The sequence below is a fragment of the Montipora foliosa genome, chromosome 2 (genome assembly GCF_036669935.1).
Source record: "Montipora foliosa isolate CH-2021 chromosome 2, ASM3666993v2, whole genome shotgun sequence".
Taxonomy (NCBI): domain Eukaryota; kingdom Metazoa; phylum Cnidaria; class Anthozoa; order Scleractinia; family Acroporidae; genus Montipora; species Montipora foliosa.
In genome coordinates, this window is record NC_090870.1 from 41,086,997 (window position 1) to 41,107,446 (window position 20,450).

General features: G+C 39.9%; 1 protein-coding gene across 5 annotated transcripts in view; it reads right to left on the bottom strand.

Annotated features, from left to right (window-relative positions):
- Positions 1 to 1,844: 1,844 nt before the first annotated feature.
- The window catches only part of LOC137993086 (voltage-dependent calcium channel type A subunit alpha-1-like), a 59,474-nt gene continuing 40,868 nt past the window's right edge, over positions 1,845 to 20,450 (bottom strand). For 2 of the 5 annotated variants that reach the window (XM_068838745.1, XM_068838749.1), the window contains 14 exons: positions 20,124 to 20,207; positions 19,366 to 19,500; positions 18,099 to 18,164; positions 16,389 to 16,498; positions 13,910 to 14,075; positions 12,351 to 12,478; positions 10,288 to 10,384; positions 10,042 to 10,147; positions 8,815 to 8,937; positions 8,147 to 8,256; positions 7,012 to 7,023; positions 6,307 to 6,384; positions 4,405 to 4,494; positions 3,358 to 4,070 (listed from right to left, as the gene is read on the bottom strand). In XM_068838745.1, the coding sequence (XP_068694846.1) occupies positions 3,729 to 4,070; positions 4,405 to 4,494; positions 6,307 to 6,384; positions 7,012 to 7,023; positions 8,147 to 8,256; positions 8,815 to 8,937; positions 10,042 to 10,147; positions 10,288 to 10,384; positions 12,351 to 12,478; positions 13,910 to 14,075; positions 16,389 to 16,498; positions 18,099 to 18,164; positions 19,366 to 19,500; positions 20,124 to 20,207 (1,647 nt within the window). In that variant the 3' untranslated portion in view covers positions 3,358 to 3,728. Of the gene's footprint in view, positions 4,071 to 4,404; positions 4,495 to 6,306; positions 6,385 to 7,011; positions 7,024 to 8,146; positions 8,257 to 8,814; positions 8,938 to 10,041; positions 10,148 to 10,287; positions 10,385 to 12,350; positions 12,479 to 13,909; positions 14,076 to 16,388; positions 16,499 to 18,098; positions 18,165 to 19,365; positions 19,501 to 20,123; positions 20,208 to 20,450 lie in introns of all 5 variants that reach the window. The other 3 variants (XM_068838746.1, XM_068838747.1, XM_068838748.1) reach the window with 3 other exon arrangements.

The window sequence follows — 20,450 nt, forward strand, 5'->3', positions numbered from 1 at the left end:
AGATGTATCCTTTGTTTCGCGAGTAAACACCCAAGGTAACTTGATCACGGCGCTGGCTGAATTCGATCATCCACTGTCGATTTTGCGATTTACTTGTGCAGCCGAAAGTACAATAGGAAAATTGAACGTAGCAAAAATCTCCCAAAATGTTTTTCGCTGATGGTAACTTTTTATATTCTCGGTTCAAATTTTAAGTTGTTTTCATGTCGCAAATTTTGTTGCTGATGGCAAAATATTTTATTCTCGATCGACACTTCTTGAAAACCTCCTTTTGCTCCTCCTAAAAGCTGTGAATCAATATTTATTTACTTTTGCATCAACATTTGTTTTGCATAAAGCAGGCTAACAAAATCTGTACCTTGCTTAGTTCGCATTTTTGAGCGTTAAAATAGAATTTTTGGTCCTATGTTACTGAGGGCAAGTCGTCCATTTGAGGTCATCCATTGAAATACTAACCACGGCAGACAGGGATTAACTTCAGTGAACTTTTGTCTTAGAAAGCTGTCAGTCATAGCTCAGATCGCACGCTTAAACGTTTGATGAAAAAGAAGTTGTAATGGGACTTGAAAATGATCAACATGTCAGCCTCGAAGCCAAAGTTATCTTTGAGTAATATGTGGCTCTAATAGTACACGATATTGGTACCCTATATCATTATAGTGCCATGGTAGATGTCTTGGGTAAATAGCCCCCTGAGAAGACATGTGGTTACTAGTAAAATGCTAAACCCAGAAAGACTGAAAAAAAAAAAAATAAAAGGGATTCGAGAAACATGAATCTCCTGGAAGACAGAACGCAGCTCAGTTGACAATTATACATCGCTGTGTTACTGCACTACCACACGTACGCAATGCGTGCCTATTTTTTTAAATCCTCAAATGTTGGGTAGACTTCCATATCCCGGACAAAAATGGCGGATGACAAAATAGTCATTGTCATTCCGATTTGGCCTTGCTAATTAGGTATTGTTATGTTCGCTTTGTTCTTTTGTTTTATGGACATTAATTTTTTTCGGATCTGGTATTTGAAAGAACACCCCAAATTTTGCGGCTTGTGAAAACGGCTCATTATATGGCCCCGTACGGCCCCGCGCGCTTTTATTGCAAAGCTATTGGGAAAATCCCCGTACGAGGGCCGTACGCATTAGCGCGAGCAGGGGCCCGTTTCTCGAAAGTCCCGAAAACTTTTCGGGCCCGAAAAGCCATTTGTGAAACTGCCAACCGCTTGTTTTGGAAAGCCGATCTTTTAACATGTTTTTAAGGTAACAAAAAGAAAAATGACTGTGAAATTTGAGGACTTAAATCCTCTCTGTTCTTGAGATACAGAGGGAATTGTGACACCCGAAAATGGCCCGTAAAGTTTCGGGACGTTCGAGAAACGGGCCCCAGGGCCGGAAAAAGCCGTACGGCCCTGCAAGGAACACATACTGCTCCGTGTGATGCAATTTTAGGGGATTTCGTCGCTTTTAACATCTACGTAATTTACAGCCAGAAAAGCAAATGCAAACAATATATTAGATAAATTTTCTGTGCATAAATTTATTTTTTATTTTGACCTAACTTCATCTCCTGAATGCTCATAAATAGTGTAAAGAGCCCATATGATAAAATGCTTATTGACTGAGTTTAGGTCGGGCCGGACAGGAAAATATTTGGCGCTCGGTCCGTACGCCATGACCTCGGGCCAAATATTTTTCAGTGTGGCCCTCCCACTCAGTCAATAAGTACATAGTATTGATTAATGGCTAAGCCAATCAAAACTCTACAATTGTTGGGATCCAATTGTTTGGCTACTTTAGCATCACGATTCATCGTCTGAAAAACAAAGAAAGAATCACAGCAGAGTTGCAATGTAGCAATTTATTCATCCTCCAAAACAAATCTGAATTTGCTTGTGTTCGAAAGAATCATCACACATTCACTGTATGTACAATAAGAACATTATTCGAAACTAGGATGCGAATGTGCTTCAAAAGCAATTGTAGCCTTTAATACTGAGATGCTTTACAATAATATTATCATTATAAATAAACTGTACTGGGTACAGAGATAAACATTCTATCATTAATATATTGAGAGGAATTCTTCTATCAAAGATAAAGATGATAATAATAACACTTACAGTAGCTAAAAAAACTAATATTCCTGTCTGCTAAAAGTGAAACACGATTTACAAAATGAATTTTCTTTTTAAAAAACGTTCAAAATTGTTGTTTACTGTAGTTTCGAGCAGGAAAAAATCTTAAGCAGGAAGCGTTTCACCAAGATTATATTACTTAATTAGTATAATATCGAGGCCAATAACCGAGTGAATTTCAACTGACTCTAAATTCATGAAGAAGAACTCTTGTCATCGTTAATTGTAGCAGAACGAAGAGAAAGGTACCCCTGAAGGACGGAGAAATGACTGTCATGGGTACACCGACAGAGGTGGTTGTCGTCCAGGAGAAACCGTTGAATTTCTTGGCTGCCAAGACTATAGAGCGTTTTCACATGACGTCACGGCCGCCATGTTGGTGTTCCAAAACAAAGAAATGGCGGCCATGATGGTGTACCAAACTAATCCTCCGGGAATTTGAACTCTATTTTTATGCAAATACTTTCTTTTGTTTCAGTAATCCAATATGGCTGCTGGTCACGTGAGTGAAAACGCTCTACAAACAAGATTTTTCTATCTGAAGCCTCAGTATTTTCGCAATTCATAAATTATGTACTGATGTATCGAAACTGTTCCATTTCTTCTTCCGATCATTCCTTAATGAACTCATCTGAACTTTAGTGGAAAAAAAGTCATTCTCAAACAAACATTTCACGTAGAAAAACTTGCTATCTGTTACACCCGCTATTCTGCCAGCGGTAGCCAATTTATCAAGGAAATTAAAAAAAAAAAAACACTGGTGAAAAATGCAACAGTCCGAGCTTAGACTAAAGAGGAAATCAAACCAAGTTTTCTTTGGTATCTGCATTTCGTTGATACAGCTACATTCTCAATTTAGAAATTCCAACTACTACCACTACAAGCCAGGTAGAACTGAAGAACATTTATACAGACAGCATTTGACTTTAGAGCCCGAAATTCATAGCTTTATACTATTTAATTTTTTCGCTGTTTCCGGATAAGGTAGCCTGAAATATATATTTATATATTAGAATCATTTTCGCGACTTATTTTTCCATCTGTTAATAACTGTGAAATAATAAATAAATAAATTATTAAATAAATATAATATTACTAAGAAGATAAAACTGTTGCAAAATTTGTTATCAAAAGCAAACAAATTTGCTCGTGTCGACGGTTACTCTATATCTCGCTTAATTAAAGGAATGCGAGCAATTTTTTTTTAGTTTTTTTTTCCTCTTCTTCTTCTTCTTCTTCTTCTTCTTCTTCGCAATCTCCACTTGGCTTTTTAACATCCACCTGGCCTCGAGGTTAACAAACACGGCCTGAAATAACGGTATATCGACCAAAAGAGACCATTTTCCCCCTCCGAGTGGGGGTTAAAGAATTATTGCTAATACACGGGTTTTCTTCCCCATATTACTGTTCTTCGCTCCTCGTTTTTTTACGACTGTGGTAGTTTTAAGCGGAGTGAATCACGTGGGTGGTGACGTCATAGCATAAAAAAATCAAGTGACCAACATTGCTTGCCCGTATGCGAGTCCCCAAAAATGACAAACTAGAAGATAGTGAATTGTTTCTACCACGTGGCGATCACATGTACATAAACGCTAGCACCAGTCATCCTCGTCTCCCATTTCTTCCAATCCGTAGATTGCGTAAGGGCTTTGACCGCTTCGTATCGCCATTGCGATGTGTTGGTTCATGTTTGGATGGTAGCCGTTCTCGAGAACACTGTCTCCTCGGTTTTCCGAAAGCATTGGTCCTTTCCCGGTCAGAGAAAGCTGAGATCCAGTTCGAGAGCCAGGGGTATGAGGCAGTTGTCGCCGATGAGGACCAGCTAAGCTTGTTGTTACACCAGGACCCCGCCCTTCGTTTAGGGAAGTCGTGGAATGATGCGCTACGGGCGGCGTTTGACGGGGATACCGGGATCGCGATGGACTTTCCATTACCTATGGTAGATAAGTAAAGTAGCACACGATTACAGTAAATCTTGCAATTCAACCAGAAGTTAGACATTTTGAGAATTCCACATGAAAACAGTCTTAAATCAAATCGATCGTAGGAGAAGGGCACAAACTTCCGTTTATACTAAATTTTGTAAGTTTTAACCCGGAAATGAGCGCAATTAAGATCGATGCATTCACAAAGTATCCTCGATCTAAGAATCTTAGTTAAACACACAGAGTTGTTCCAGATACAAAGGGATTTGAAAATGCTCACTCGCAGGAGAACAAAAACTGCTTCCAATCCCGATTATATCTAATGTTATGTTTGTTTGTTTACCTGGTGATTAGGATGATACAAGCCCTGCGTAGAACCAGAATGATAAGGACCATCACCTAAACTGATAGCCACATCTTGCATCGGAAGTCCCTAGTGCAACAAAGCACCAATGTTAGCTTCAAATTAAACAAAACGCAAAAAGGTCCAAATGCTCACAAAAATCCAAGTTTGTTCTGACCAATGGCATGCCACTACAATACGCTACGCTACACTACACTACACTACACTACACTACAATACGATACAATACATACTTAATTGACCACTCCCCATAGGGACTTTTCAGGGCCAATGAAACACAACCACGACAGAACAGAACATTCAACAACAACTGGTAAGAATCCCAACCGACCGGAGGCAAACTATAGTTGGCTATTTACAAGTGCAGCTCAGAAGTTGAAACAAGGACTATCAGGAACAAATTCAACCAGTGGTCACAACCCGGGATCCCCGGATCTCAAGGTAAGCGCCCTAACCACTGGGGAAGCATTGCCTATCATAGCAGGCAGTGTGGAAACGTATATTTTTACGAAAGAAAGAAGTAATCCTCGCACTTATCTGGACAATTTAAGCAATTGAGTCTTATAGACACCTGACTCGTGTCGGGGTTTAATCGGCTCATTCTCGGCCTTGACGTCACTGTCGGAATTTTGCTGGGAAAGGATATCTTTTGTCGGAATTTCATTTTATGTGCTGTTGTTACTTTTTGGGCCATGTCGCTTGTCGGAATTTACCCTGTCAGGGCCTCAACTGAGCGATGACGTCACGTCTACAAGACGTTAAAGACTTGTTTCCATATCTCAAAGTGCCCTTGGACGTGAGGTGCCTGGGAATGAGATTAAATCTCTGGAATCGGAATGCCAACAGTTAAGCCTAAATATTGTTTTACGCCTAATTAGGCCTAAGGTTAGCGTTTCTAAGGGGTTTGGGCTTTTTCAACAGTTACATTATAACCTCAGTCTGCATTTTACACTGATCGATTCCAGTGATTTAATTTCATTCCCAGGCACCTGGCGTCCAAGGGCAATTTGAGATATGGAAACAAGTCTTTACCCTACAAGACGTCAATACGAGACAATTGGCTAAATTGTCCAGATAAGTTCGGGGATCACGTCCCATTTCTTCTACCGTGACCCACGCTTCACATATATACGTTTCTTTACAATGACGTTTTGGTACAAATTCTCCCTTCTGATTCAGTGAAAGAACTCTTCAAGTACACTTTACACTACAGCGGCAAAAGGAAAATTTCATTCAAAGCGCACATGAAGTGAAAAATAGAATGATAGGAAAAGGAATGGAAAACATAATTACAAAAGACTCTTTGGAAGTAAAGTTTTTAAGGACAAATAAACCCTAAAGCTTTCTAATGAACCTTTTATTGTTTTCTATCATTTTGCATTTACGTTTTTTTCTACTTTTTTTTCTCTCTCTCTTAATGTATGTATGAATACCTATTCTTAGCGGTTGAGACGTCGTTCGTAACTTTTACCTTTAATTTTTACTGTCAAGTGTTTTCTAAAATCCTTGCCAATAAAACCATTAATTTTTAGGCCTTTAACATTGATTGCCATGCATTTAAGGCACTGAGAGGCAAGAAACGTTTTTAATTTGGCATAGGACCATGTTCAACTTAAGTTTGGTAGGAAATAAATTTACTTTTTGCTACGCCTAAAAACAGAGATCTGTGTATGTTGTTACTAAAAAGTGAGGCTTCTGTTTCATACGTGTTTATTTATCATTTATTTATTGCTAGGCATTTTTTAAAACCTTAAGTTCAATGAAAAATGCTTTCGCAGTTTTAAAATGCTATCATTACATTCAGGTTTATGCGAGGTGGCAAGGTGACAAAGATTATGAGGACTGAATGGGGCATGCGCGAAGAAATCAACTCTTGTGTACCTCTCCTAACTCGGGGTCGTTATCTCGTCGGAATTTCTGGAACACTTGTCCGCCAACAAGACGGCCGAGAGAATTCCCCTAAGAAATGAAGGCAAGGTGAAGATGAGCGAGAGAAAAAATAGAAAGAAAGAAAGAGAGGGAGGAAGTAAGAAAGTAGTATATTACGAGACAGAAAGAACCGAAACGCAGAATAGTAGGATTAGAATGTTTTGACAAACAGAAGGCCACGATGCTCACACACATAAAAAAGTGTCTTTCGCAAAAGACAGAGGTCACCGCATCGCGGCCTAAAATACAAGAAGGATGCTTCCAGGCAGATAAACGATAATCGGATTCCTTTTTTTGGCTCGAAAGAATATTTATTATATAAACACCAATGAAATACCAAGTGAGTTTTCGCGCGAAAACATAATATCTTCACACGTGAAAAGATCACTGTTGCTATGGTTACATAGCGCCTCTCGATGCCTTTCGTGAAATGATTTAAATACGAGTGAACTATTTTTCAACACTCGAAGAGAAATTTCGTATCTCCACGCGGCCATGTAATATCCTCGATTTCTCGTTGTTTTGGGAATATTAATATAAGCCAGCATCAAATAAAGTTTGTATGTAATGCGTTAAATGAAAGGAAGCTATGAGAAAATTGGAAAAGAAGAACGAGAACAAAAAGCAAAATAGAAAGGTAACGAAGCGATCACCTACCTGCTCAGCATCCTGCAAAGCCAGTGAACAGAGAGAGAACAAAAAGATTGAACATGAGAAGAGGACAAATAATGACTTAAAGCCAGGTTCAATTCTTAAGAGAAAACTTTGACCTCCGACTCCCTCGCCCACATTCTCTGACATGGTTGACATGAAAACAAGGTTGTTTAGTTACGATATTTTTAAACCTGTTTTTAACTTTTAAAATGATTATGGTTCAGTTTACTTTTAAACTCAAACTCTGCAAATTAGTCAGTTCGAGATTATTTTAAAATGGGATTTTGTTATTGTTTATCTTTATATCCTTGCTATTTAACTTCGCATGTTGACACCTGACGATACAATTTTAATCGTTAAGTTAATTTATACTGACACGTTAACGATTTAGCGTGTATTATTGTGTGGATTTACCAAAAAATGTCTTGATTCCAATAAGCATTTAAAGTTAATTATTATCAAATAATTTTAACTGCATAGCAAACAAGATAAATAAGAATTAATTAAGCAGCAAAAATCTTTAATAAAATCGTTAACCAGACATAACAAAGAAATAATAAAGACATAGGAGCAACCGCCTCGAGAACAAGATAAGCCCGCTTGTAGACAAAGGGATAATTGCACTGTAGTCGCACAATCTAGACTTCGATTCCTGTTTTCTCAAGTGTCTTTACAATGGCCTGAGTTGTTTCATTCACTGCCACGATCAATCGTTTCCTATCTGCAAGTCCACGGAATAACTTTCATATATTCTCCAAGATGCTGTCAGTCTGTTGCCTTGCATTTGAATTCATTGTTCATTCTCATTTACCTGTTTTGAAAACAAAAACTTCTCTCCACATAGCGCGAGAGGGCATCACTCCGAGATCAGAGAGATTAAGCAAAAGCGAAATTTCAGCCGTCTAGCGATATTACAAAACACCAGAAACCCATAAGGGTTAAAACGTGTAACGGCCCCTTGTGTGCTGGGAAACAAGCTTCTGAATATTCAATTTGCTAAGTACCATATTTGAAACAACAAGAGCGAGGGGTTTCCAAATATGGTACTTAGCACTGAGACATTCAACCAGTCAGTTCGCACTGAATATTCGGAAGCTGTGAACGCGCGTTACACGTTTCAACAACACTTTCAGCTCACCTTGACTTGCATCTGTCCTTTCCGTCTCATAAACTTGTAGTTTTCGTAGATTAACTTGGCGCAGTATATTTTACCCACTGTCATCTGCGGCTGCTGGTTTACTTGATTAGCTGAAAAATCAAGAGTAAAGAAAAGAGAAGGTATAAAATGAGTCACGTAGGGATAGCCCAAGCAGCTTAAGTAGGTGACTAGCAAGTAGGAGTGTCGTGGCCCGGCCACACGGGAAATGTCTGGCGTTTAAACAACATCAAGCATTGTTTGGTGACCAACCAACACGACCAAACACAATCAAACACGATCAAACAGAACAAAAACAAAGTGGCCAAACGGTAAAATGGTTGGTCACCCAACAATGCTTGATGTTGTTTAAACGTCACTCAACATTTCCCGTTTGTCCAGACCCTTTACTTCCTTCCCTTTGATGGGACGAGAGGCCATGAAATGAAAGATCCCACTCACACTACTGATTAATCAATGTGTTCAAAAAAGAGGTAGCTTATTCTCGAATTAAAATCACTGAAAAGCCCAAGTTTACTTCAACACAATTATGATACCCAGTTTTTTTAAAAAAGAAAGCGCTTCAGTCATTGTGAAAAAAAATTATTTTCCTTTTGAAAATAAATCTATCACTATTTTAAGAATAAAGAAAAATGGAATTTGATACGGACATTTACCATTGTTGATCAGACTTGGAGGTTTCGGAACAACTCTGTCCAGTGTCTTCTTGGTGAGTTTAGGCCAAACTCTCTTAAGCATAGCTCTAAGTTCTTTATCATTCTCTTTTAGATTATCTGTAAAGAGTCATGACAAGGAAAAAAACAAGTTTATAAAACGCATCTAGAACCAGTCTGGGTGGGTCTAACATATAATTAACAATTATTCACCGAAGTGGAGGTGAATAGTGAAGTATTTTACCCTGGGTATTGATATGGCACTACGATATGGAGAATCGCTCTGGCCTGGGACAAGCCCAAGGCTAGGCGAAGATGGGAGCTATGAGGATCAATCCGGTCAACACTAATGGCCATCCGTCAAACTGACATTGGACATTTCCTTACAATTACACGACGCAATATCCCATCTTCATATAAGAAGCTTATCGCTGCAAAAAGAATGAAAACAGGCAGAATTACAGCTTTAGTTCACCAAGAAATAGCGTTTCTAAGCAAAGCCGCGCTGATCTACAGTATTTAGGTCTAAAAACCACTTTGAAGACGTTTAGCTGTTACTTGTTTTGCTGGGTACTACTATGTCAATACTCTAAAAAATTCGATTTTCCAGGAGCTTGTCTCATTAGTCTAGTGGATGTTGGAATATGCAAAGAGAACCCATTGATCCGGGTTTAACTCTTTGGCTCGCCTAATCTGAATGCTCTCTGCACATTGAAATGCTTGTTTCGTTGAAGTAGATTGTACGTCGTGTAAGTTGAATAGAAAGGGAAATGTCAGTTTGAGGGATGGCAATGAGTGTTGACCGACCAATCCCGACTTACTCGATTGGGTGGGGGTGGGGGGGGGGGGGGGGGGGGGTAGTGGCTGGGTTGCCAAACTCGAGGAGAGTGATAGGGTGGAGCACATGTGACCTCTTTTATAGTCTCACTTGCATATACCCCAGGGTAGCAATTACCAATGCAAATAGAGTTTGCATAGTACGTGCTATTCACTTATTCATTTATGAGTGATTCATCTGCATAAATCCTTGAAATGTAGAATTTATCGCAATAAATCCCTCAATTGAATTCCCCTCGGGTGATATATTCTAGGTGGTCGCTTATCCTGACAATTCTAAGAGTCATCGATCACACTGACTCCAACTTATTTTCGCACTGAGGTACTGACAGACCTTCATTCAAACTCTGTTAGGCTCATTTCTTTATTCAAGGAAAAATAACTTACTTTTCTCTGTCATGATCTTGAGTGATGTTCGAACCAATGCAAAAAGAGTGGCCGTGAAGGTGACTGTGTTATCAGGGTACAGCGGCATATTCATCTTTATCAGGCGCTACAAAGAGAAAAGCACATCGGTTTCCTTCTAATTGGATGAAAACATTAAGGGTGTCGCTTTCTGACCCAATCATGGAGCTTAACCAAGCCACGTGAGGGCAAACTACAATCTAGTTGCAAAACTCGTATGTTGCTCACCTTATAAGCTACAATCTTGGGACATTTCTTTCCAATTCCTACCGGAGGAGACATTTGGCGAAGCAACTGACAAACCTCTGTGTGCTTGATACGGCCCCTAAAGAGAGAGATTAAAGGTTCGAAACAACGAGCGTTAAAACAAAGAACTTTATTACCCCGGATGTAACCTGAAGAAATAACATGAGTCAGCCTCCCCTCTAATGGGTTATGGGCTGGTGCTCCTCGGAAGCCTCATTTCGATGCTCTTTCCAGTCCAACTCGCAGAATTACGGCCAACCAGATGTGCCTCATTTAATGATAAAAATCCTCATCTTTGTATTTATTTAAACAGTCCGTTCCTGGAATTTAGTTTTTGATGATTACGTCATTGCCAAGGAGAATCATTCGAGGTTTAAGCAAAGATACTTTGTTGTAAATCAGAGGAATTTGAAATTCAAACACTCGGTCAGGAAAATAGAACTAATGTCAGAAGAAGGTACCGAGTACTAGAATAGGAAAGAATTTCACAGAGCATACGAGGAAAAATAAATTTTGACCTAATGCAACCGACCCATTCTCAACCTCTGAATTAACGATCATCGTTAACTCCTAATTTGCTATGAATTTACTATTATCGTTAACTTAGAAGACTGAAAACTTGATATGGATTATGGGAAATGGTCATATAATTTGTTTAAAAGACAACCCAAGTGTATGGGTAGGGTAGGGAGGCAGTGTGGTCCAGTGGTTAGAGCGCTGGGTTTGCATGCGGCTGCTCCGGGTTCAAATCCCGTTCTAACCTCTGGCTTGGATTTATTTCCGGTTGTCCCGGATTCAACTCCACCACGCTTTGTAAATAGCCAACTGCTTGCTTCCCGCCAGTTGGGGTTCTTAATAATGTTTCTGTTAAGTTTGAATTGTTACTTTTACCTTGTTAACAGTGGAGTGCCTGTAAACTAGCTTGATAGCTAAGTGCACTTCCACTATAAACAAAGCAAAACAAAGCATGGACATAAGACTGGAACCTGGGAATGCTCATTAACACGCCACCTAACCGCTTGACAACACACCGCTAGCTGCTCAGGGACAATATTTTAAACACTATTAATTTGATAATGCTGTCTTATCACTCGGCAACAAACAAAATTAAACAATGCAAAAGGTCGATTACCAAACTTCACGACAAAGCTAAACATTTTAAAATCACAGCTTAGGCCGTCAGCATTGACACGCTGTCTTGATCTTCAGTGGTGAAGCGGTTCCTACAAAGTAGAAACTCCGGGTTCAAATCGAATCCGCGGATATGATTTTTATTTTCCTTATTTTCTCTGCCACTTCAAGTCCTGGGATACAGTGTCCTAAATTAACGATAATAGTAAATTCAAAGAAAATTAGGAATTAATGATAATCGTTTCTTTAGAGAAGCAACAAGGCCTCTACCTCTGAATGGCGATTATCGACAATTCCAAATTTTCTCTGGATTGACTGTTATCGTCAATTTAGATTACTCTGTTCCAGGACTTGTGGTAGCAGATGAAAAGAAAAAAAGTAAAAGTTGCATTCCGGGACAGGATTTGAACCCGGAAAACCCACTGTGAAGGAGATGCTTTTATCCACTTAACCACCAAAGATCACTGAAGTGGCTGAGAATTGTACTGATTATTAACCAACACTAATTAGTGTATAGAAAATCATTGCTGAATAGTGGTTAAGTCTAGTGCTTGGTTTTAAAATGGTTAGCTTTCTCTTGAGGTTTGGTAACCGCCTTTTTTTTTCTGTTTAAACTTGTTTCTTAGCGGGTGATAATACACGTTTACAGCGGCATTCGGAAGAAAAAAAAATTGAAGTTTTTGAAAAAATAATGCTCTGGCATTTAACAATGTGGTAATCTAGTGGTTAAGTGAAAGGGTTATTAATCGAACATTCCTAGGTTCGAGTCTTGCGAGTTCAGGCAACGGATTTTAAAAATAGATATTCATTTCCCATAATTCCTATCAAGCGCTAAGCGTCCTAAATGGACAATAATAGTCATTTCAGAGGTAGAGGATGGGTTGAGAGAAGAGATCACGTTGAATGCAACTTACGTGGCTCCAGGATCGAACTCAGACCACACACGGACAAACTCGTCGAGATGATGTGGGCCGAGAATAGACTCGTCGCGTGTTAGGTACTCGAAGTTGTCCATAATGACAGCCACGAAAAGGTTGAGAAGCTATTGCAAAAAAAGAGGAAAGTAAAACAAAGTTGCTCCAAATAATTTACTGGTTGTGGACACCAAGGGCCCACGTGATCTTTATGATCTTTCCTCTACTAAAACGGCTCTTCGTTATTATGAATTGCGTGATTGGCCTATTCGACACGCCTTATTCTACTACAGCACACTCTAAGATTTGCTTTTGTTACACGATTCAAAGATTTAGAGACACGAGTGTTTCGTACTCAAGCAATAAATTTGGCACGAAACACGCGTATCGTATAAATTTTTATGTTTCACTCCTGCCTGTGATTTCTAAGATGGTGTGCTTCTGAAGACATTTTATCCACTCCAGTTAGGTGAACTTTTTATTGTATTGGACTTGTCCCGTCACGATTAGCATTGGCAATTTGCTGGACGAGGCAAAAATAATGTGTTATTGATCAATGGGCCCTTTGCAGGTTAGTGATCACATGGTACAAAAATAGGCACGCATTGCATACGTGTGGTAGTGCAGTAACAAAGCGCTTTAGTCCTTAATTGAGATGCGTTTTGTTTTCCAGGAGATTTAAGTTGTCTTTGCGCAATACGTAGCTCTAATAGTACACGATATTGTTTTGGTACCGCATATCATTGTAGTGCCATGGTAGATGTCTTTGGTAAACAGCCCCCTGAGAAGACATGTGGTTACTAGCAAAATACTAAACCCAGAAAGATTGAAGAAAATAAAAGGGAATCGAGAAACAGTGGCTTCGAGGCTGACATGTTGATCATTTTCAAGTTCCCTTACAACTTCTTTTTCACCACAAGTTTAAGGGTACCCTCTGAGCATCTCACAGCTTTCTAAGACAAAAGTTCACTGACCTTATCCCTGTCCGGCGGGGTTAGTATCTGGATGGGTGACCTCAAAAATATACCACTTTGTAACAGAAGCATAGGACCGAAAATTATATTTTAACGCTCAAAAATGCGAACTAAGCAAGGTACAGATTTTGTTAGCCTGCTTTATGCAAAACAGTTATTGATGCAAAATTATATATATAAATATTGGTAAACAGTTTTTACAAAGAGCAGAAGGAAGTTTTCAGGACGGTCGATCGAGAATAAAATATTTTGCCATCAGCAACAAAATTTGCGACATGAAAACAACATTAATTTTGAACCGCGAACGTAAAAACTTACCATCAGCGAAAAGCATTTTGGGAGATTTTTGCTACGTTCAATTTTTGGCTGCACAAGTAAATCGCAAAATCGAAAAGTGACATCGAGTTCAGCGGGCGCCGTGATCAAGTTACGTTGCGTGTTTACTGGCGAAACAAAACGATGGCAAGATACCGGGTTTTTGTTTTAGTTAGTTTGGTTTTTTTTTCGTTCAAGTGTTATAAAGTTTGAGTACCATGTGATCGCTTAACCGCAAAGGACCCATCCAATGATTACGTTGAAGCATACCAGAAATGAACAGAAGAATATAAATGAGATGAAATAGACATAAGTGAAGGCGCTGCCACAGGTTTTCTCTTCCCCTTTATTCTCCTCCACTCCTGTTAAATTCACACAGTCAGCTCCGGTGTCGCACGCCAGCATAATCAGCTGCCAGTTCTCCCCAGTTGCGGCCCTATAATTAACGAGCGTGACATAATCAGCGTGACTGGATCAATTTTTTGTACTCTTCGAACAAACAAACACAGCAACCAATAGGAAAGAAAGGAAACAAGAGTGACAAAACAACACTGCAAAGTCGACGGGTTAGAAAACAACAATTCTTTTTTAGATCTAAAAATTCTAAATTACAGAGCTTTTTCCCGCAATTAGCGAGGGCTATTCGAGGCGGGCAAAAGTCCCATAAATGATATTCAAAGAACAAACCTAGAAGCAATCTATTTTGCCGTGTGGTTTATAGCCAGAGTGAGACGGAGAGGCGGACTTGGATTAACATACAATGTTATGATTTTGAGATTGTACTCGTATATCAGAAATTCTTATGCAATTGTCCTCGTTTTTTAAGGATTTCATTGAGTTTATTCTTTAGTTCGCTTTTAAATTGATTTTTACTTAGTGTTTGATAGAGGGTGGAATGCTGTTCCTAAATCAGGGCACCTGAGATAGAGAAGACTCTTTTTATATTTTCAGTTCTAGCTTGCTCAACATAATAATTCTCGTTAGTAACAGATCTAGTCCGGTAACTATGGACTACAGACAGTTTCTTGAACATATTCTTAATGTTACTAGGAGGAAGATATTATGAACGTCGTACATTAGAAGGCTCATTTGCTCAAACAGCAAGAATGATATCGGCAACTGTTTTGTTTCTAAGAACAATGGGACAGCATGAGCTCTTGGATTACTGAAGAACATTAGCCTAAGGGCTCTCTTTTGGAGAACTAGTAGCTTATGAAGGTGTGTTTCAGCAGCCCGACCCCAAGCGCAGATACCATAGTTCAGATAGGGTAAAATGAAACAACGGTATAAGGTGAGAAGTACATGACGGGGAACAAAATGTCTGAGCTTGGCAATAACTAACGGTTGGCTAGTATTTGAGTTGTTGTCTATTGTTCTAATATTGGGATGAAAGGAGGAAAAGGGAAAAGGAAAGAGGGGCTGTAAAAGCGTTGCAAATAAGAAATTTAAAGTTTAAAAAAATAACGAAAGAAAAACACACAAGAAGAGGATAAAGCCAGTGGCCATTTCCTCAAAAGCTACAACACGTTTTCACAAATCCCTCTGTATCTTCGAAACGACCACCTTTCAAGGCATGAAATTTAAGTTGCCAATTCATTGTTTCTTCATTTAAGAGTGAATTTTATATAGCTGGGCACCAGTGCTCTTGTAGTTGTAGATAAAGTTAAATTAATCTAACCGTTTGACTCCCAGGAGAGATTCGCATGTAAATTCTCCTCACAATTTCAATGAAATGTCAATCAGACAGGTATAGAGAATGAAGATAACTATCAGCTTAATTAAGAGCTGTGATCTTGATATAACACCAAATTCTCATGCATGACTACCCAACCAAGAAATCTATGGTACTAGTTAGGAGTATGAACGCTTTGATCTTTGGAATGAAAGGGTTACTGAAATCAATCAAAGTTAAAGCTGATCATATCAAATATTGGGTTTTGACGAGAAGGGAAAACCGAAGTGGCCAGAAAAAAAAAGAGTCGCTGCAGAATAACACCACAGTCAGACGCAATAAACTGTGAGTCGGCTTTGATGTGGTAGGAAAACCAGAGTACCTGGAGAAAAACCCTGGAGCCAGGTTGAGATCGTCTGAAACTCCGCCCACATACGTTCGCAGAGGAGGGAAGCGCGGATGGTGACCAAAGGGCCCCCCCCCCCCCCCCCCCCACATAGGGTATTTCCAAGACGGTCACCCATGCAACAACCCAATAGGACTTAACGTCGTTGAAGAGACAGGTCCCGGAAAAGGTGAACTCGATTGCTCTCAACGGGAGCTCATCAAAGGGATCCTCTATCTCCACTAATTCCTACAGTCAACTCTTTCACGAGTAAATTTATTTTTAGGAACAGGTTTTTTCCCGCGAAAAGCATGCATCATACGCTGAGATAGCTCTGTTTTGATTGGCTTTTACAACAGAGGGCGTTCTGAATCTCCCAAGGAAGGTGTTCCATAAATAAATCTACTGGGGAGAGGGTTGACTCATCAGGCAAAGTATGGGAGATAGAGAATCCCCACCCTTGATGAGCTTCTGGTCAACCCTGCTCCACCCTTTACGATTTAAGATTTCCTGTCGTTCCTATTAAAAACATGTCAAAGACCCAATCATTTAAGAACACGCTTTTCGTAATTTTTTGCAGTGCCTTTTCGGGTCTGAAACGTTTTCGCGACTTAAGACAAACTGGCCTCTCTCTCCTCTGGTTACAAGGTGTGTGACAAGTGCGTGACATATTAGCGTGGTAACATGTGAACCTGAAAAGAACTTGGAAGGCTTGAGGAAATGACTGGAAGTTATTGCGACTCCATATCTGATCCCAGGGTTCTCCTTTTTCTCCATTCTCTATGGAGATTTGACCAAACATCTGCAAAAGAGACAAACACATTTTTTATCGCTCTTGTAGTAAAAAAGGAATCAAGGAACTGCAGGGATTGTAGTAAAGGAGATGGTGTTATTTCAGCGTTTATGACCTCTTTCCTACAGTCACGAGAATGTCAAACTTCGACAATATCAAGTCCTAGTAGTATAGGCGAATCTTTGCTGACGTCATCGTTTGCTGACAGAATGCATCATGCATCAAGGCGCTGTTACACTGTAACTTGTCTCGCAATGTTTTGGTGACATTGTGGCGGGACAAATTGCACGAAACATTTCACAGTGTAACATACCCTGCAACGGCCAAAATCGTTGCGAGACAAGTTGCACGAAAAGTAGAACTTAATTCTACTTTCGGCAACGGCTCTTGCAAACGCTTTACAAAGCGTCATTACTCAGAGATTATCTTGTAAATTGCGTCCAAATTTTAAGAGATAGCTCATTATGCAATGCACGTTCAATATTCAGTACTGTTTTTTTGGCTGATAGATTAGAAAACGATAGGCTTATGCTAACGAGGCAAAAAATGTTAACAAAGGTTCCCCAAAAGCAAGACAATGGCCAGCTGAACTTAGTTAAATGGCCTAGCACTCACGAGTCTCTTCAAGTGTAGTGGCAAGGCATCCAAACTGGTAATGATAGCAGTCAGTATCGAAAACTTAAATCTCCGGATCTTTTTAAAATTAACTTTTTACCACAATTGCTTGTAATCTCGCAATCTGATTGGGTAATTTGCCGTTGTCGATGAGAGTCGCTAGACAACGCTGTACGCGTCATGCTCGCCTGGTTTTGTCACGCAATGTAACAGCCAATCAGGCACGCCCATTTTGGGAAATAAACCAATCATACGGCGAGAAAGTTATAGACAACGCTTGATCTTTCTTTGAGTCATGATTTTGGTCACTCGGCTGCGCCTCGTGAGTCCACAACATTTTGGCCACTGTGATGACGAATATCGTTGTAGATAAGAGTGCAGACAACGCTGAACCACTTTCGATTTGTTAATTTTGAAAAAGGTGCCACGAATGACATACTACTTTAGCCATTTCTTCGTTAAAAACGGAACCTCCAATCCGAAAAGAAAATTAAAACCACGAAGTATTCCGTTGAGAAATCACAATCATTTGAATTTGTTCAAACTAAGCGCCTTTATCAGAAGTACACAAACTTCAGTATCGCTTCTTTTTCGAATTTTCCGAGCACCGCTATCTTGAATAATTGCCCCATTGTTACTATAAAAAAAGCTCTTTTTGCGCAAGATCACATTCATGCAAAATGGCGGCGCCCGGGAATATGAAAGTGAAAAGAAGGCGATTCTGATACGAACAAATTTGATTGTAAACGTGATTTTCTTCGGTTTATAACTATGCCTAAGAACGAGTGAGAGTGGCCATTAATGCAGAATGATAGCGAGAAAGGTAGCAAATGTTTGCCCCAAAAATGAGCAAATGAGATGCATGGGTCTTTCCCTTGACTATTTGGCCAGTAAAAAAGACCGTCGAAAAGCTCATTTGATTATGAAGCTTATCGCCGAGGTCTTGAATTTTTTTGTTGCACAGTATCACATTCTGGCTTTTCATAACAATCACCTGCATCCCAATGACAGCGTAGATGAAGAACAGAAGACCAATCAGCATACCAACGTACGGCAACGCCTAAAACATAATGCAGTTGAAGATGTATCAAGCGACAAGCCCAGCCATATCTGTTGGCACAATCAAGTCAGACAACTGTTTGACACAGCCTCGCTTCCAGTCGTCCTCACGTGAATCAAACGTGACGTTACGGGTCGAGCGGTTACGGCCCCAAGTCTCGCCCTTCTTGCGATTAAGCGCTGAGAGGCCTGGGAACGAGGCTGTGTTTGACACAGAACAGTTTTCGAATGACTGTCGAAAGTAATCACGTGATTGCAATTACTAGGCTTAGTGATTAGTTTGAAAATCTAGCACCAGTTTTATCAACCAATGAAAGGCAAAACCAAAACCAATCGCGAATTGCACGCGCGATTTTTCCCGCGCTTTGAGCAAGTTACGTGGAATCGCTGCGATTTCGGATTGGTTCATTGCGCTGTTTGCACCTGCTGTGATTGGTCGAGGTCATTATTTTGGTAATTGTTTTCGACACTCAATTGAAAACACCTCTAAGGCCAAAACCCAAAGTAATAACTGAAGTCAATCACGCCAGAACAAGGCAATCAAATCAGCCCATAAAAAGCAAGCAGAACTAGGCGTAAATAATTTTATCTGCCTATAATCGCGGGAAAACACGTAAATAAATAAATAAATAAATAAATGATATCCGGCTTGCAAAACACCCTTTCTTGCAGTCAGAGACTGGCTTGGTAAGGGCGTAGGTCGACGAGGTCGGACTGAAGGAGTTGTGCTGTCAGCTGGGCGCTCGCTCGGCCCCAAAACACGACCCATGCAAGACCCTCAGGGCACAGCACCACAGCCAAATGGAATAAGCTGGGAGTCGATTTTTGCTGAGGGAGAAAAACCGGAGTACCTGGAGAAAAACCCTGGGAGTAAGATTGAGATTGGCAAATCTCAGCCCACGTAAGAGCGCAAGATTACATCCCGGATTCGTAGCGGTGGGAGGCACGGGCGTAACCACAACACCATCCTTACTCCCCAGCTCTTAAACTCTTGAGGCAAATAAAAGTGCCGCATCAGCTCGGGAATGACATTTTGAGAAGTTCCGAAGATATGGGCTGTAGTTTTGGGCCGGTTTATGCGTCTCTTCTTACTCTCATAAGCCGAATCATTTTAATGCATTTTTATGAAAACACAAATGGCCAAAAACAAATCAGTGCTCTCGAGTCCTTTTCTGTGTGTGGGATACAGTTGCAAACATTACCTTGAAAGACTGAAGAAAAGTCCACAGCAAGATCCGTATTGTGTAACCTTGCCTCAACAGCTTGATCAACCTGGCCGCTCTGAAGAGACGGAAGAGGCTGGGATCGAAGGGCATTGGCTTACCATTATTTGAATCCTTTAAAAGTAAGAAACAAAACGCGCCTAGAGCATAAACATTATCTCCCATCTTGAAAATTAGTTCAATTCAAGTCGGTGGAAGGCCCAAACATCAAAAACAGTAAGGGCAATGAAAAAAAAAAAAAAAAAAAGAAGAACAATCCAGATGATAAACATCTTAAAGTATCCCTTCAGCTTTATCCCTTGAGAACACTAACACTTGATATAAGCCTAGAATAAAACCAACCCAAGGTTTTTAATGCTTAGGGGTGAAAAGTAAGTGAGCGTTGAGGCTTGCGTTATCAGGGCTTTAACATCTAAATTGAGCGTGCATCTTATTTCGCAAAAGCATTAAAAGCAAGGCGAACACACCATTACACCAAACCCAGTGTGGTCATCACCTTTATGAGGCTTCTCAATATCGCTTGCATTTAATTACGTGAACTTCTGAACACATCATGCAATGATAAGTAAGGAAAGTGAATATCGTTCACCGCATAAAGAGAGTGATCCGCGTTCGATTGTCTGTCTTTTTTTAAACTTTTTGCTTTTTGTTTAACATCATGCTTAAATTCAAGTGTAGAGGGTTGCAGTAGATGACATTTGATGCTCACACTGCACACCGAGAATGCAATCTCTTACCACGCTCATCTGGAGGCCGAAATCCAGTAAACTTCCCAACACAATGACAAAGTCAAATACGTTCCAACCATCTCTGAAATAATTCTTGACAGAGGAAAACAAAGAAAATCAAATGATTATATATGGAAATTACGTCAAGGCCATCGACAAGATTCAGGTTTCATCTAAAAGTTGGTCAAACTTTCAATCATTAGTCAGTCCCAAGAGCAATTTTTCTTTGAAACACGAAAGAAAAGCTCTTTATGATTTCAACTCAGGAAAAAACCTTCGGTTTCACATCATATAGCTCCGTCGTGAGACTGACGACTACGCGTTCCACGAAACTTG